The sequence below is a fragment of the Asterias amurensis genome, chromosome 16 (assembly GCF_032118995.1).
Source record: "Asterias amurensis chromosome 16, ASM3211899v1".
NCBI classification, from domain to species: domain Eukaryota; kingdom Metazoa; phylum Echinodermata; class Asteroidea; order Forcipulatida; family Asteriidae; genus Asterias; species Asterias amurensis.
The window spans coordinates 11,243,538-11,262,859 of NC_092663.1; the positions used below are offsets into that span (position 1 = coordinate 11,243,538).

Genomic DNA, 19,322 nt, shown 5'->3' on the forward strand with positions numbered 1-19,322 from the left:
CACAACAAAACAGCCAACGGGACATTAAAATATTTTTTTTTTACACACAGTAGTTCCTGTAGCACGTCTTTATTTATGTATTTATTATTTCTTTACAGATATGAGAGATAAAATATTGCTTCACAGGTTTTTTTTGTATATATTTCCATTTGAACAAAAACTAAACCTAACTGAACTAAAAATGATGGCGACACACTTAAAATATTGTCAATGGACTTAGAATGGGGGAAATAATTAAAAACCTCCATTATTAACTACATACATTGAGAAATAAACATGCCTATGACTAATAACTTGATGTTTGTGGTTTTTCTATTTACTTGACGAAGTTACATCAGGACAAAAAACGGCCTAAGTTATTCCTTTTAAACCCAAACACAGTGATCGACAGTCACCAAAGATTACTGGAGCATCGAAGGCGCAAGATGGTGAACTCGGTCTTAAGTGTGAAATTTTCACTGGACGCCATTACAGCAAGCAAATCTTTTAATGGAGCACCCTTAGTGCAGACAATGACCATTGCTATATTGATACAACAAAACATTTGCATACTGAAATGGCACCAGTGCGTATTTCACATTCCACCAGAGCTCCTTCAGCACTTTATACTCTTTGATAGGTACCCAACTATTAACCTCATTTGAACTCTTTCACTCAACGAGGGTGTACATTTGCCCCCACTAACTTTTGTTTTAAATTATGTAATTGCATGGTTAACTTAATGGACTTTGGTTTGGCTTGTTTTTTTAGTTTTTTTTTAAATACTGATAATGAAATGATAGAATACTACATTTTAATGAAATATATCTTAATAATGGAATTTTAAACTTAAAAGGCACTTATCTGATGTTATTAATTTTGATACAAAAATTACTTGCAGATTGTTTACTTGTTTAATTACCTACTTTACAAAAATCCCTATCACCACTGATGTAGCAACAACATTGTTCCCTTACAAATCAAGACAATATCAAAGTGATTAGAATATTGATGCAACCTTTTTAACTCACAATGAAACAAACGACAAAAGACAAACTCAAAGCCTATCGTCTCTTCATGCCTAGCTAAAGCTAACAATGTCAAAGCCACCAAGATTTGAACACACAAAGTCCCCCCCAATCTTGGGAAAATGCTTCAGTGACAATGAGTAACTTTTCTATCTTAAAGGATTTGGGTACCTTTTCAAAATGTTCATAGATTTACATTAAACTTACAGGGTTTGAAGATAATGATAGTGGAAAGCTTCCCTTCAAATATTACTTACTGGGGTGCTGTAGTTTTTGAGAAATGAGTAAAACAATGTCATGAAAAAATGTTTGTAAATGCTTAAAATAATTTTCGTCTTATGAGACAAAAATTATTTTCATGACATTGTTTTACTCATTTCCCAAAAACTACAGCACCTCAGCACGTAATATTTGTAGGGAAGCTTTCTACTATCATTATCTTCAAACTGTGTAAGTTTAGTGAAAATCTGTGGACATTGTGTTGTTTGTCCTACAAAAGTTACATACACCCTTTAAAGTGTCATCACTTACTTTTAAAACAAGGTGTCTGAAGTTTCTATGCATGCTTCATAAACAAGGGAAGGTATACGTTTGGTAATCATACTTAAAATGAAAGGCAATCAAAACTTACTTGGTTTTATAAGTACAGCAGCTTTCGATAGTATTTCAAAGCATTTTGAGTATCTTTTTTCTTTGAAGTAATGTAGCTATGGAAAAATAGATAAATAATTTTTTTTCCCCTCCAAAATATGAATCTGAGAAAATGTTTCTTTCAGATACATTTTTCAGATAGTGTGTATTACAATCAAGGACTATTCTTCCTGCGTGAACACATCCGCTCCAGATTTTGTTAATATACATATCTCCAAACAGACATTAATTTTCATAGGATTATAAACAATTACCCAACAGTACCCAAAACCAAAGGTATACATTCCCTTTCAGGACCAATGAAGTTCAATTTTTTACAAATTTTTCACAAGACACACACATACACGTCATCGGCTCTGTTCTCATTATAGGTAAATAGAAAAAAACAAATCACTGTACAAAATGTACAAGACGGGAACACCCGATACTTTCACCATAAGAAAAGTATGGCTTTACTAAACTGTGCTTAGTAAGTATCGTCTTCTTGTGGAAAAAGCACCAATACGTATTTTGGCAAGTTTGAACTTTCCTGGTACTTTATGAGATGGTTTCTTTATCAGAACTTAATTTTTTCGGAACCAAAGCAATATTTCTTATTAGTGTACACGTGAAACTTTCATTAAAACTTCGGAGTCGCAGCATGGTACATCCTCTACATGCAAAACGGATGACAATTTTAAACTACACTCAAAATACTGAAAATAAAATTGTGAATGTAATTAATAAGCAAGAAATGGACGTACAAAAAATATCCATCACCATACATTTTTGCTCAGTCATAATCAACAAAACCTAACAAAACTCAAATTTACTGTTTTTACAAGATTCTGTGGTGACCACAAGTGGCAGTTAAATTGCGTAAAGGCTATCAAAGTCTGAAGCAAAACAAATCAAAACATAACACTTTGAAAATATTAAATATATTTGAACCATTTCTTGATTTAGCTTTTGAGACAGACTTTGATAGGGCCAGACTGACGACCATAATCCGTTTGTACATTTACTTCACATGTAATTTTGCTTGATAAGTAGTTTGCAACAGCTCCTCCCCACCCCTTTCTGGTTTTAACCACCTCAAAAGTATTTACTTAAGCAAAATTTTGTGCTTAAGCAGCTCTATGAAATTGGGCCCTGATGGTAGTGTAAAAATGGCTTTCAATATTGTCAATATCCGGGACCAACAATCGCACTGCAATGGAAGAGGATATAAAACCAAGTACATGTACAGTGTTTTACAGTTTCGCTGGTGCTCTTTAAAGAGTGGGGGGGGGGGGGGGTACTCAATAAGCTAAAAAGTTGCATGCCTGAGTAGCTTAATGATCTTGTAAAATATTGTAGTTTTTTTTTCTCTGCACAATTGCAAATTCCCTCATTTCATCTTTACACCAGAAAAAAATTAAAAATAAAACATGCACTAATCGTCCTAATTTTTACTGTTAACTGATTAAATTGAAAGACTAGTTATTAAAAAAAAGAAACCAAAAAACAAAAAACTTGATTTGCTTAATTACTTTCCCAGCCGTGCTGCCAGCCAAACTACCTCCATCAGGGTATATATTGTACTCTGATCGAGACTTTTCAAAACCAAATGGGATATGGATATGAAATCAGGAGAGTTTGGGGTGACAATGGTTCCTTCCTTATCGGGGTAAATGTTTTACCTTGATTAAGACTGTATACCCAAAAAGGGATATATAATCTCAAATCAGGAGAACCTAGGGTGAAAATGTCATCCTTTACCCAATCTTAACTATCCCAATGGAGGTATATTTCCCCTTCTTTAAAACGCTTGTCTCTCAATGGGAGTATATATCAACAGATGCGCACCTTCATTTTATTTCTACCGCCATGTTTTTTTAAGTAAAATGCCAAGAACTGTTTCAACACCTTTGAAGTAGGGTCTATAATTAACGTGAATGGTTGAATAACAAAATGTACACTTGAGTTGCATTCTTCAGATGTAGTCACTTTTCCAAACAAACTTCAAATTAAACAAGTCTCATTCACCGTGTAGGTTACATACAGGTACATGTATATCAAATTGTAAACTCAATAATTATTCTGCTAGTATACATGATTTTCTTAAAACTGAGGCTGATTTCACAAAGTTAAGATTGATCTCAAAAAAAAAAATAATACCGAGTTCTTATGTAGCGCTTTATCACTTCCTAGGGGCATATCAAAGCACTCAGTATTTTTTCTTGCAAGGTTTTCTGTAGCTACGGTTTAAGGTCAGGGACCTTGTTCCTTTATTGACCCAATTTACCTGACGTCATCATCAGAATAATCTTGGATGTGCCGTTTTGGTGGTCAATATCAACGTGTGTTATTCAGTGAAGTGCGCATTTTAGGCGACGCAGCGTTTACATGTAAACCTATTGACCACCAACATGGTGAGCGTAGCATCAGTCGCCTCGTGTGACCCACATGCAAGGGGTCAATAGGTGCTGTGGCGAAATATGCTGCCAATCAAACCAGGAACATCGGGTCGAACCCCTTCTAAACTAACTGTGTATCAACCTTAACTTCTTAGCAAAGTAAGATGTCACGATACAAATCACTAACTCATTTTAAGATGAATCTTAGGGTTTTATGAAATCGAGCCCAGGTCCAACATTTGGGATACATCTTAAACATTTCAGGGTGGGATTTATTGGGATTTTTTGGAGCTGGAACTTGCAAAATTTTTTAAATACAGTTTGTGACTGGTTTCCTGCTCAAATGTGCTTAGCAGAAATTTGTTAAGCAATTTTTTGTTTCTGCTTAAGCAGCTCTACAAAAATTCGCTCCAGGAGACGCCATAAATTAATTTTGGAAAATACATCACATAATAGTAGGAAGGCAACACTGGTAAATACATATGTAGTATTGTGTAACAAAGCTGGCCACAAAAATATAAAAATAATAAGGTCTTGCAATTGTTGTTAAAATAATGTGACGACACAGAACTTGGGTTGAATTGGATTTATTGAACCGGTTGGATTTCACAAAGAGTTGAGACTATTCTTAGTTCGAGTAAGGACAAGTTACTTGTCCTAACTTAGGACTAGCCTTAAGTTTTTAATATGTTCTAGGACTAATCCTAAGTTAGGACTAGTCCTAACTCTTTGTGAAAACGGACCCAGGCATTGTTTTTCTTGAGCGCAGACATTCCAAGAGAACAATAGACCTTTGTCTTGTTGTTGATAAACAAACCAGCTGGTTGACATGCATGGCTGAATATAAGAAAAACATTCAATGGAGTTCATTCAATCGTGTTAACAGATGTTGTGACCAAAGTCAACATTTCTGCAAATTAAAATAATAACAAATGATTGGTTGATTTGTTTTCTAAAAAAATTCTGCACTGTTTAGTTTGAAAAGTTGTGTAAAATTTTTACAAACTGTGGCAAATCTGCTTTTTGCTTTGCATTAATGACTTCCCTTAGTTTTCCAATGTGGCTTTTAGGTATTATGAGTAGGCCTAAATATGAGGCTTTTGTCCAGACAGTTTCAACTAGTTTTTTTCTTCTTTCGGTGTTATTGCAAGAGTCAAGGAACCAGACTTATTTCAATGCACAATAATAAAACTGGTGCTCTGTTTGACTCAAGTGTTTTCGGCTACAGGTATGGTTGCTGGGTGCATCAGCAAAATTGAAGAATGGGTTTTTCAGCAATCCCGCTATAGTAACGTCTGACGCTACTCATTCAAATATGGCCAAACTCAGACTTTCAAAATGTCAGCTGCTTTAAAATTTGAGAACTCAAATACACATATTTTAAGAAACAGTGGTGGGCTAAACAAAATAAGTAATATTGCTTAAGAAATCTTTCTGCTAAGCAGAAATCAGCAGGGAACCCCAATGACAAACCTAAGACATCACATGACATTTTAGCTGGTAACCTGTATCTGGTAAACAAAACCTTTCGGTGAACTTTCCTTGAAGATTTAACCAAGTGATTTAAATTCATGAAATTGGGACCCAATTTCAAACAGCTGCAAAATACGCAGAAATCACTGCTGAACAATTTTCTGCTTAGCAAAAATAAGCAGGATACCAGTCATCACAGATGGGACATGTGGAATGGTACTTTAGTTGGTAACACTATTCTGGTAAGCACACTTTTGTTGTGATTGGCAAGTGTTTTGTGCTTAGCTCTATGAAAATTGGCCCAGAGCTTAAGCAACAGTTTAGGTCAGAGCATAAGTAAGCGTAAGCTAGAGCTTACAGTACAGCCTAAGCCAAAGCCTAAGCCAAAGCCTAAGACAGAGCCTAACCAGGGTGGTCAAAGCCAGTGCCAAAGTCATGCGTCACAAACAGCTCAATATGAGATTCAATAAGAAAAATATACTATTTTTTTATTTTTTGTGGCCAGCTGTTTTATGATAAAAAAATATACAAAAAAGAAAGAAAAAACTAGTTGCTTTTTTCCATCCAGTTGAGATTGTTCATTTCCCATTTTTGTGATTTGTGGCCGCTGCAGGGTTTGGTGGTCGGCTCATCTTGAGCTTTGTCCGATAAGTCCAGGCAGAGTCCATTGCTATGTTTCAACTCCTTCGTCTGGAAACAATAAAATAAAAAAAAAGGAAAATCATTTAAAATATTTCAGACAATTACCCACATAATTGGTTATTATTTTAAGGACTGTGGTTCTGATACTGTATGTCAAAAGCTGAACCATTTTTGTAGAGCGCATATCACAATCACAGAGTGGTCCCTATGCGCTTTGAGATGAAAACACAAGAGAAGTAAAAATTAATAGAGATGTGAAGTGAAGACAAAAGCAAAATTTAGTTGATACAGAAAGAAGTACTGAAGGTTATTGCAAAAATAAATGTGTTTTTAACTTTGTCTTAAATAATTTCAGCTCAGTATTCTCCAAGCTCTATGTCTACGTCACAGACTCTAACACAGTATAGTTAATCTGAAACGGTTTGCGGAATAACACAATGTAAATAATATCGAAGTCTTACATAGCGCACGTATCTACCAAACAAGGTACTCAAGGCGCTGAGTATATACAAACTTTCAGAAAGAGAGGTTAATGCAGTGATGAATTCTGAGACCCAATTAGTTAGCACCTTATAAGGGTTTAAAAGGTGCTACCGCGCATTAAGCAGTCATAGCCAGGAACACCGGGGCAGACCCCTTCTCTTTTCGATAAGTGCACTGGGTTCTTTTACATGCGTTACACAACACATGGGACCAACAGCTTTATGTCCCATCCGAAGGACGAAGCGATGGTTAAGTGTCTTGCTTAAGGACACAAGTGTCACGGCTGGGGATTCGAACCCACACTCTGCTGATCAGAAACATCAGAGTTTGAATTCGGTGCTCTTAACCGCTCAGCCACGACACTTCCATAAATGTTTTATTTTTATTTTATCAGGATGCAAGGACTGACCTACACGCAAACAGAATGCATGCTCTAAAAGACTTTTCATGCTTTAGTCATAATTTTTGATTAATCCAAGGGATTCTCAAAAACTACAGCACCTCAGTAAGTAATATTTTAAGGGGAGCTGTCCACTACTATTATCTTCAAACTGTGTAAGTTTAATGTAAATCTGTGGACATTGTGTTTTGTGATAGAAAAAGTACATAGACCCTTTAAAGACAGGGTACCAGTCTAGCTTATTGATAGTTACTTACCTCAGTATTATAAGACCATTGTTGGTTACCGCCTTGAGAGTGGCAGCTCAGCATCATGATGGGTCCTCCTCTAGCTACATCCAGACAAACGTCGTCATGGCGGATTTCTTGTTGTTTCGTCAGAGCCCAGATCTGTTAAGGAGAGCGAATCATTAAACCCTTTACTCACAGCGTTCGGTAAACATCCGAGACTTACTTTATTGTTATTTCACATGTCGTGATGCAATGGTTAGCCAGAGGTTGATTTCAAAAAGAGTTAAGACTAGTCACATTTTTAGTTAGGACGAGTTACTCGTCCTAACTCAGGACTAACCTTAAGTTTTTAATGTATCCTAGGACGTTAGAACTAGTCCTAACTCTTTTTCAAATCGACCCCAGTACTGGTAAAAGAATGCTGTCACCGAGGTCCAGTGGTTAGACAGCAGGACTTGCAATCACAAGGTTGTGGGTTCGAATCCCACCAAGCTAACCACTGATTTTACAATGACTAGAATAAATATGGTGGTCTAGTTATTGAATTACAATTTCTTGATTTGTGCAATTCATAATCGTGGACGTTAATCCAATGTGTGTACGAGAGAGAATGGCTGTTGCCAGCTTGGCGTTGAAATCCGCCTGTGGGAGTTTGTCGAGTTCCCTTGACGGGAAGATTATCTAAACAAACAGACAACGCGATCCAGTAGATGCCACTCTACAACTCTAGCTTCTACGATTCCAACATCTGCATGTAAAGAGTATGGGTGGAATCAGCCATAGCCTTTTTTTAAAAGAGAGATCGCCTCAAACCACAAGGGCAGGCGGGCGGCAACTTCAGGATGAATGCTACACTTAAATGGTTTGGGGCTGTCGACCGAAATCAACTGCCACCTTTTCCTTGAGCTGAAACAGGGTTACCCCCTTCACAGTCTGTCAGGATGTAAGAATGGGTGTCATGCACTAGGAGCCTAGCTGGTAGAGCAGAATGCAATACCTTCCCAACTTTTTACTTATGGCTATGTGCCTTGCTCAAGGGAAAAATATCATGACTAGGATTCAAACCCACACTCTGCTGCTAACAACACCAGAGCTTGGGTCCGGTGAACTATCTGTAACATGCCACAGAAGTGAAGCCATGGTTGAAGCAGAAGCAAAAGCCAAGAAATGGGTTTTGAGATGCCCTGTGAAGTTTTAAATTCAATCAAGTCTAGGTACTAGATGTGTGCAGAGTCATCATATGCTAGGGCCTTTTCCAAACCTTGTCTTGGGCTCAGGCTCCGTCATCAATATCAAAGCAAGTTTAGTTTTTTTTTTTTCCACATCAAATGGAGCCTGAAGCCTGGAGCCTGAAGCCTGGAGCCTGAGACAGGGTTTGGAAAAGGCCCCAAGTCTTGTTCAACCTATAGCTGGTGGTAGCATCAAATAGTAAGTATGTGACCCAAAAGCCGACCCCAGTTATAAACCATGAGAGTGGAGACAGGGTGCCATTCCCATGACTCCAAAAGAAGTTTAAAAAATGTCAGGCGACTCAAAATGGAGAAGTGCGAACTAATATTCGAAGAGAAAAAATTGCCACCACAGATATGAAATCATAAATACAACCCAATGTAAAAGCAGAAAAGCTTGGAGGGTTATGTTACAAAAAGCATTATGTATAAGACCCGAGAACGTATCTAACAGCGGTGTGCGGTCAAACCAACATCTTTGCTAAAGGATTGATTGAAAAGGAAAACCCAGTGACAGCCCAAAGAGTGTATATGGCAGTTTGACTGGTACCCTGCTTAGAAAATAGCCAGTTCCTGCAATTAGGGATCCAACCAAGAAAACAAGGCCCAATTGCATGGCTCTGCTTACCATCAACAAAGAAGCGGCATGTGCGGAAGCAAGGAATTCTGTGCTTACGTCAAGCGTGTTTCAAGGGTTAGTGGGGAACTTTGGCTTGTGCGCGTGCATACTCCACCTTACTAGGCGTTTTATGCACAGCTAGCGCAGAAATTCAGCGCTTACAGGTAAGCGGCGAATGGGTGCTCGTAAGAGCAGAATTGTGCGCTAAGCAGAGCCATGAAATTGGGCCCAGCTTACTCCTGACCCTCCCTCAACCAACCTGAAAACGAGACCCTTTTCCGAACTTTTTATGGGTCTGATGTCAAGAATATTTACGCAGCATGTTGAGAAAACAATTGAAAGATCAGCAAGGAAAATTGGGACAAGGATATTTGGAAAGGAAGGAACATTTTGAGCATTGAGATTGTTTGGGGATATCTGGATGTCTGCTGGGCAAGACACCTTGTATTGGGAAGTTGTGGTTTGGTTTGGTTTTCATTTACACATCTTTAGTTTATAGTTTGTTTACAGAGAATGTATACCGTTTTTTTTAAACCATTTTATTATTTTAACCCACTATAAATGTATATGTAGATATATACATGTACATTAAAAATAATCTGTAAAACTTTCACTTAAAAAGGTGGTCACATTTTTTAGATATTGTCAAAATCTGAGCGGTTTATGTCCATGCACGGACATAATCCACATAATCCATTATAATCCATAATTGGAATACACAATCTGAGAAGCATATCTGACCGAAAAGTTTCTCACATGACTAATAAATGAAGTTCTCAAAATGCTTCATACTAGCGAAAGCTGCTGTACTTCTAGACAAATATGTTTTTAATGTCATTTATTTTTTAGAGTGATCACCAAAAATATACCTTCCCTTTAATTACATCATGTCAACAGTGGGTTAGTAACAACCCACAAACTGAAATAATTTTAGAGAATTGTTTTGAAATTGTTCCAATTCTTGCACCTTCGCTTACAACCTTACATTAAAGGCAACAGCAGTCTAGTTAGGACGCAAGCTCTGGTGTTGTTGGCAGCAGATTCTGGGTTCGAATCCCAGTCATGACACTTTTGCCCTTGAGCATGGCACTTAACCATCATTGCTTCGTAAAAAGTTGGCAAGGTACTGCATTCTGCTCTACCAGCCAGGCTCCTAGTGGATGATACCCATGCCTACATATGAAGGGGCTAACCCTGTTCCCCCCCCCCCCCCCCCCCCCAGGAGGCAATGTGACCCTGGTGACAGTTGATTTGTGTCGACAGCCCAAATCGGTTAAGTGTAGCCTTCAACATGAAGTGGCCGTCTGACCTTGTGATATTATACAAATATTGACTGCTTCGAGTGCTATGGTTAAAACTATGACTCCCGAGGTGATCCCCGGAGCGTTCTATTTTCCCGAGGCGAAGCCGAGAGAAAATAGAACGCTACGGGGATCACCGAGGGAGTCATAGTTTTTAACCATTGCACGAGTAAAAGCAGTCAATATTTGTTTTATAACACCCCAAACATTTCTAAATATTGTACTGTTATTATTAAGTTACAGACCTGAATGCTACAATCCACGGACGACGCGAATACAGATTGCATACACTTTTACTTACTGTGTTGCATGTAGTGTCGTGCAATTCGAAGTGGTTACAGACTATTAATTTATAATCCTCGTACACGCACAGGACGTCTGGGTACTGCACGCCATGTGCTAGTCTGTCGGACTAGCGCATGGCAAACCGACGCTCTATCACACGGCCGTCGTCTGGCAAAACTAAGACATGTCATGTGACGCGCTCTAAACCAATGAGCAGGCAGAATACTTGCAAGGGGTGTTATAATAGGCGATATTTCACAATAACACAAAAAACTACAATACTGAAGATTATTTTTAGGGATTACGCAACATAAAACATGGAGTATTTTTTATAAACCTCAGCTTGGGTGCCGGCTCCGGATGATTTTTGAACCACCAACCACCACGTGCAAAATAAACGCAGGCCGGTTCATACTCGCTGCGTTTCTACTGTGTACACAGGGCACAGAGCACAAGCCGGAGACAGAGCCCAAACGAGGGTCGGAGCCAAAGCCGAGGTTTGAGAAAGGCCCAGAGAGAGAGAAACAGAAATCAAAGTGGAAATCTTTCTCTTTTTTTCGACAAGGGATTATTTTCAGACGTACCTGGTTGCCACCTTGGCCGTGACATCCAAAGAGACCGACTTTTTGTCCGCTGTCTTTCATCATCGTGTCGAGGCATTTGTTGTTTTGTAAATTGCGGATCTGTTTGGAACAAAAAAGATAAAACAAACCCAATTACAACCAACTATATTTTATTTCAGTTTTATTCTGGTTGTGAAGCCAAGGACTCTCAGAAAAGCGAACTTTAAAACTGTACTAGCCAAGATCCCAATGGAGAGATAACAAGGAAGGAAGTTTCAGTTTTAGATATGGGAGGAAAACCCAAGAGAATTATTCCAGGGAAAGCCCAGGCAGTCAGGTAGGGACTGATAACACAGTGCCATCTTAACCCAGTAGTGATTCCAACCGGGGTCCTAGAGGTGGAAGGCAAGGAAAGATACCACTGGACCAACTCAACCAGACGTTTGAAACAGTGTTGTCTTAACAATGTTTTGCAAATGCCTTTAAAGGTTTTTTTCTTTTCAAAATTCTGAATCTAAAGCAGGAGCAGGATTGTTTCAGGATTGCATAACTTTAATAAAATATTTTCTTTTCCTTTTTTAACATTTGTAAACACATTTCGTACGCAGCCTCTGACCCCATCGACACACTGTAACCTTTTAACCCTTTAGTGCACAGATTAATTTTTTTTTAAGCAAAAAAAACAACATGTTAAACCGTGTTTTTCTCAAAACTTTTTAATCGCATCCCCTGTTGAACATCACATGAAACGAAAGCTCAACAATTGCTCTTAACAACCGGATGAGGATGGTTTATAAGGGTGTTGTAGTTTTTAAGTTAACAATTACAACAAATATTTCTTACCTCCCCCATAGATTTGTAGTCCACCGGCCACGAAGACTCCGGATAAACGTTCTCCAGATACCATTTGAAACTCTTGCACTGTAACTTCTCTCGAAGCTGCAGCCGATCCGTCAAATCTCCCGGGTCAGTTTTAGCGACGACGGGAGAAATCCGGTAGTAGAAGTGTTTGTACTCGTCCAGCCACACCTCGGCCAGACGCTTGTTGTTACGGTTGACGTAGTTGGTACCCGGCGGGAAGTGGTACGGGGACTTCTTCCTGAAGACGTGACCAACGTGGGAGCAGGGCACGAATTCCAGTTTTCCACCACACATCCAGAGCTTTTGGAGATAAAAAAAATACATCAAAATTTGTACAACTGCTGATGCTAACATTTCAATTCATTTTGCTTTTAAAGGCAGTGGACACTATTGGTAATTACTCAATAATTATCATCATAAAACCTTTCTTGATTACGAGTAATGGGGAGAGGTTGATAGTATAAAACATTGTGAGAAACAGCTCCCTCTGAAGTGACGTAGTTTTTGAGAAAGAAGTAATTTTCCACAAATTTGATTTCGAGACCTCAAGTTTAGAACTTGAGGTCTCGAAATCAAGCATCAGAAAGCACACAACTTCGTGTGACAAGGGTGTTTCTTCTTTCATTATTATCTCGCAACTTCGATGACCGATTGAGCTCAAATTTTCACAGGTTTGTTATTTTTTGCATATGTTGAGATACACCAACTGTGAAGACTAGTCTTTGACAATTACCAAAAGTGTCCACTGTCTTTAAGGGCCATTCAGAATTGTCAATAATGAACAATTTTGAAAAAGAAGAAGACACAATACCCAGCTGGCCAAGATCATCAATGTCATTCCTGATTACACCAGGAAAAGACATTGAACAAAACTGTTGTTGGAGATCTTTGATCTGAAATATCTGGTTCATTTGAATCTTTGTTTTTCAGTGTATAGATAATATATTATGAAAACATTCAATATTTAAATATTGAAATTTGGTTCAGGTGGGTGGGTTTGTCAAAACAATTTTGAAAAAAGAATTGACTTAGTACTTATCGAAAAGGATAATATTTTATACCTTAAAGGATAGTTCCAGGTTCTCACCACCCCAAATGTTGAACCCTGGGTCGTACAGACCCAGTTCTCTAAAATAGCTTTTATCAATTGCAAACAGTCCTCCGGCCATTGTAGGTGACCTGTAGACGAAAACAAAAATGTTAATATCATTTGTTTTTCAACACATTTTCATAATATTAATTGTGAGAAACACTATTACTTCAAAATGGTGTTTAACTAGTTCTCTGAACTTCAAACACAATATTTAAAATGTTAACAAAAATACAGCAAATTTAAAGATAAAATTACCCTTATAGCGCAGTGAAGTCCTGCTTAGCTGAAATAGGTGACCAGTCAAGATACTCTGCAATACATTTGCTACTGACTGGTTCCCAGTTATGCTTCGCTCTTGAAGGGGCACAGTAATTTTCTCTGGTATAAGGGGCACTTCTTTTGGGAAAATGTATGTTTCTTTTGGAAACTTGAAGAGGGCACCACAGCAAAAGCAGGGGGCACCATGGCATTTGCTTTGGGTGTCGTGGGTTATGTTAAGGCCTGGTGAAGCACCAGTTACAAACATTACACATTACAGGTTATTTTGCAATACATTTGCTACTGACTGGTTCCCAGTTATGCTTCGCTCTTGAAGGGGCACAGTAATTTTCTCTGGTATAAGGGGCACTTCTTTTGGGAAAATGTATGTTTCTTTTGGAAACTTGAAGAGGGCACCAGTTACAAACATTACACATTACAGGTTATTTTGCAATACATTTGCTACTGACTGGTTCCCAGTTATGCTTCGCTCTTGAAGGGGCACAGTAATTTTCTCTGGTATAAGGGGCACTTCTTTTGGGAAAAACTTGAAGAGGGCACCACAGCAAAAGCAGGGGGCACCATGGCATTTGCTTTGGGTGTCGTGGGTTATGTTAAGGCCTGGTGAAGCACCAGTTACAAACATTACACATTACAGGTTATTTTGGCTAGTAACCTGTTTCTGCTAAGCAAGACTTTTCTTTGCTAAGCAATTTTGTGATCGTACAGAGCTACCAACATTGCTTCTTGCAATCAGTGAGATTTTGCACAACTTAAATTCAACATAATCAGGACAGAGTTTCCATGATCTTTAGGGAGGTGGTGACAACCAAACAGGGCCCAATTTCACAGAGCTGCTTTAGCACCATAAATAGCTAAGCACAACAAAGTTTTGCTTACCAGAATATGGTTACCAGCCAAACTACCATGCCACATGTACCATTTGTGAGTGGTATCCTGTTAATTTCTGCTCAGCAATAAATTGTTGAGCAATATTTTCTGCTTAAAGGGTTTGGGTACTTTTTGTAGGACACAAAACACCATGTCCACATAAATGAGTAAAACAAATCACAAACATAATTTTACTTATACTACTGGTAAATTCGTTTTACATGCTAAAACTGAGACGAAAATAATTTTTGTGACATTGTTTTACTCATTTCTAAAAAAACTACAGCACCTGAGCAAGTATTATTTTAAGGGAAGCTTTCTACTATCATAATCTTCAAACTGTGTAAGCTTAATGTAAATCTGTTGAATTTGTGTTTTACAAAAAGTACCCAGACCTTGTAAAGCAGCTCAACGAAATTGGGCACAGACTCCTAGAGAATTTACTCACTGGATAGGCTCAGTGTTGTCGCCCTTGCGTCTCTCCTTCTCCCTGTGTGGGATGGGGTACCATTTGAAAAACAGCGACCAGCCGAAACCACCCATCTGAGGGTCGTTGCCGTGCTGGTACCCAAAGTTGTCATCACTGATGACGTCAATGACTGGGCACACAGACGTCTTCCTGCAACGAGAGAGAGAGAGAGATCAACCAAAACAGGTCTTTAAATGATACCTTAAATATTCAAGAATAAGATGTTATGGAAGGGGAAACGGGAATACTGTCTGGCACAAAAGAACAGAGATTTTAATTATGTGTCATAATTTTTTCACATAAATTCAAGAGTTGGCTCAGAGCTAAAAGGGTTATTGCAATTTCATGTCAGTTATACTGTCGAGAGGGAGTCGTTTCCCACAATGTTTTATACTTTCAACAGCTCTCCAATGCTTGTTACCAAGTAAATTTTTAAGTTTTTAAGTTAATACTTGTTTTGAGTAATTACCGAAAGTGTACCTTCCCTTTAAAGCAGGCATGATGTTTGGTCATTGGGAAAAACAATACACACGTTTCTTTAAAGACAGTGGACACTGTTTGGAATTGTCAAAGACTAGCCTTCACAGTTGGTGTATCTCAACATATGTATGAAATAACAAACCTGTAAAAATTTGAGCTCAATCGGTCATCGAACTTGTGAGATAGTAATGAAAGAAAAAACCACCCTTGTCACATGAAGTTGTGTGCGTTTAGATGGTTGATTTCGAGACGTCAAATTCTAAACTTGAGGTCAAAAAATCAAATTCATGTAAAATTACCTCTTTCTCGAAAACTACATCACATCAGAGGGCGCCATTTCTCACAATGTTTTATACCATCAACCTCTCCCCATTATTTGTCACAAAGAAAGGTTTTATGCTAATAATTATTTTGTGAAATTACCAATAGTGTCCACTGCCTTTAAGTACAAGGGTCAACCATGGGTCAACCTACATGAACACAATGTAGGCTCTAATCGCCCAGATTTTTCCAAGGGCAAAAAATCCGAAATTTTTCCCTGTATTTGTATGCTATGGGAGTTTATTGAGTGGTGTGCAACCACAGACCTACATGTAACTGGATCTACAACCAAAGCGAACAGCGCCCTCAAACAGCTGCCCTCATCCAGCTGTTCATCATAATCTAGGAATGATTAACGCTCAAAGAGTACAGCCAATCAATGACTAACCCAGAAACACGTTGCAGACTGTTTAAGATCGGCTCAGTACATGCACCACCTGTGACTCTCCCACCCCTCTATGATTACATACAATCACATGAGATATTGACTAGCTAAGATTGCTAGTCTTAGGGTCATATCACATGAGGCAGCTAACAGGCAACAAGTTCAAGGCAGTTCCAAGAAAGCAAAACATTTCAAACGATAATTTCCTCATAATTGTCTTGTGGACAGTATTGAGATAATATTTTAAAACTTGTTTTTACCCTCCCCTAACACCCTATTCCCTCCACGTACCTGTCAGCAGCTATTCTAGCAAGCAGTGGCTCCAGCCAGCCCTCTGTCACCTCACAATGGGAATCTAAGAATGTAAGAACATCCCCCTTAGCATCCTCTGCCCCCTCCCCTACCCTAACACCCTGTTCCCTCCACGTACCTGTCAGCAGCTATTCTAGCAAGCAGTGGCTCCAGCCATCCCTCTGTCACCTCAAAATGGGAATCTAAGAATGTAAGAACATCCCCTTTAGCATCCTCTGCCCCTTCCCTACCCTAACGCCCCCAAACCCTCCACGTACCTGTCAGCAGCTATTCTAGCAAGCAGTGGCTCCAGCAATCCCTCTGTCACCTCACAATGGGAATCTAAGAATGTAAGAACATCCCCCTTAGCATCCTCTGCCCCCTCCCCTACCCTAACACCCTGTTCCCTCCACGTACCTGTCAGCAGCTATTCTAGCAAGCAGTGGCTCCAGCCATCCCTCTGTCACCTCAAAATGGGAATCTAAGAATGTAAGAACATCCCCTTTAGCATCCTCTGCCCCTTCCCTACCCTAACGCCCCCAAACCCTCCACGTACCTGTCAGCAGCTATTCTAGCAAGCAGTGGCTCCAGCCATCCCTCTGTCACCTCACAATGGGAATCTAAGAATGTAAGAACATCCCCCTTGGCATCCTCTGCCCCCTCCCCTACCCTAACACACCCAAACCCTCCACATACCTGTCAGCAGCTATTCTAGCAAGCAGTGGCTCCAGCCATCCCTCTGTCACCTCAAAATGGGAATCTAAGAATGTAAGAACATCCCCTTTAGCATCCTCTGCCCCTTCCCTACCCTAACGCCCCCAAACCCTCCACGTACCTGTCAGCAGCTATTCTAGCAAGCAGTGGCTCCAGCCATCCCTCTGTCACCTCACAATGGGAATCTAAGAATGTAAGAACATCCCCTTTAGCATCCTCTGCCCCTTCCCTACCCTAACGCCCCCAAACCCTCCACGTACCTGTCAGCAGCTATTCTAGCAAGCAGTGGCTCCAGCCATCCCTCTGTCACCTCACAATGGGAATCTAAGAATGTAAGAACATCCCCTTTAGCGTCCTCGGCCCCCGTCATTCGAGCTCGTATAAGTCCTGACCGCTCCGGCATCGTCTTAACACGAACCGACACTGGTAGTTTCGATACATAATCGGTTAATTTTTTTCCTAAATGTTCTGTAAAAGAAAAGAAGAAACAAGAGCATAAATAAACAAATAAGATTTATAAATTGGGCTTAATAATTAGAAACTACAAGCGAGCATTCTCAGATACCAGATGTCCGGATCCTTACAAATGTATCTTTGACCTTGCATTCATTTCACATGGAGATTTGCAGTCAATTCACACGTACATGAACACACACATAGTGAATAAAACAACACTACATCGTATACGCAACATTATACACATACTCTTCATGCAGACGGTCGAAAATACCAGCTGCCTCTACATCACCTTGGACCAATCATAACACAGATATATGGAAAGCTTACGTCACATGTATCCAATCAAAATCATTTTATCCAATGAAATCGTTGGGTCTGCAAGACCAGTGCCTGTCTTTATCCTGGTGGAAAAAGACAGGGGACCAGTCTAGGGATAAACAAAAACTCTGGTCAAAGGTCAATATTTACCTTGATCGCTGGCGTCGTCGACCAGGATAATTTCTGCGAGTAGATCAGGCGGTGACCGGTTGATTATACTGTGCACATTGCGTAAAAGCGTGCTCCAAGCTTCATTGTGGTAGACTAAAATGACGCTTGTAGTCGGTAATTTTTTAGGATATACTTTATTTGCGCACCTTTAAAGAAGGAAGAAAGATGAGATAATTATTAGAATTACTTTCATTTGACGAAAGGTATACCTTTGGCTTTTGGAACCATTTGATTGTTTTAATCCTGTGTAGATGTATACAACAAAACTAACATGTGAACATTTCACTTCAAAAGCGTTGCGTTTTTTTTTAGATCTTGGTCAAAAATCTGGAGTGAATATGTCCACACTGGAAGAATTAGAATACACAAACTGAGAAGCGTTACTGACACTGTTACGCTTCTTTTATTTCAAACGAATGACACACTGGAAGGTTAGCATGTTTTGTGTATGCTTACTGTAAGCAGCACTATGAAATTGAAATTTGGCAGTCAGCACAAAAATGACCGTAAGCAGCTCTACAACATTGGGCACTGGTCTCAACAGGGACTCCCCTAAAAAAAAAGACAAATTACTCTATATCCCGGATGCAAGAAAAATTAATTAACATCCATTAAATTATAACTTGATAAATTAAATTTACAGTAATATGTTTTGGTAAGTTTTAACCATTTTATAAAAAGAGGCAGTCTGGAAAGATATTTTTCTCCCAGATTCAAAGCCCCATAAAAACAAACCTCAATTTTTTTTTTCATTAATTTGATTAAATTTTATTAATTAATACTGTATTTTAAAATGTTGATCGAAAACAGCCGACTGCAAATCAAAATTTATTCGGATCTCAATACCATTCATAATTTATTGTTTTTAATATTCTCACTCATTGACATTTTTATAACCACTTTCAATTAACTCCTGTCTGAATTTTTAACAGCCACACCCTAACAGACTAGGCCCGTTTGCTTAAACACATTGCCCAAATTCTCCTATATCATTCAGAAGTAGACACGGAAATTATGATTGTATTTTACTCATCTGTTATTGAAAGTGTTGTTGCTCATGACTGTATAGTTTGGTACAATGGAGCAGGAAAACAAGATACCGGTAAAATGAAACGGGTTGTGAGACAAGCATTGGCAATCCTAGGGATAGACATAGACCTGGATGAAATTTGCAAAGAAAGGTTTTCATTTAAAGCAGAGACAGTCAAGACTGTAAAGTTTGGTACAATGAAGCAAGAAAAAAAAGATACAGAGTGAAGCAGGTTGTGAAACAAGCATTGGAAATCCTATGAATGCATGAATGCTCATAGACCTGGATCATCAAACTTGCAAAAAAAAAGGATCTACATG

The 19,322-nt window shown here is 38.9% G+C and overlaps 1 protein-coding gene across 1 annotated transcript in view; it reads right to left on the minus strand.

The window, feature by feature from the left end:
* Positions 1-32: 32 nt before the first annotated feature.
* Positions 33-19,322, minus strand: part of LOC139948869 (polypeptide N-acetylgalactosaminyltransferase 13-like) — a 51,397-nt gene continuing 32,107 nt past the window's right edge. The window contains exons 4-11 of the mRNA XM_071947224.1: positions 17,952-18,118; positions 17,285-17,492; positions 14,813-14,983; positions 13,184-13,301; positions 12,105-12,422; positions 11,283-11,381; positions 7,292-7,423; positions 33-6,199 (exon numbers count right to left, since the gene is read on the minus strand). Of these exons, the coding sequence (XP_071803325.1) occupies positions 6,056-6,199; positions 7,292-7,423; positions 11,283-11,381; positions 12,105-12,422; positions 13,184-13,301; positions 14,813-14,983; positions 17,285-17,492; positions 17,952-18,118 (1,357 nt within the window). The 3' untranslated portion in view covers positions 33-6,055. The remainder of the gene's footprint in view (positions 6,200-7,291; positions 7,424-11,282; positions 11,382-12,104; positions 12,423-13,183; positions 13,302-14,812; positions 14,984-17,284; positions 17,493-17,951; positions 18,119-19,322) is intronic.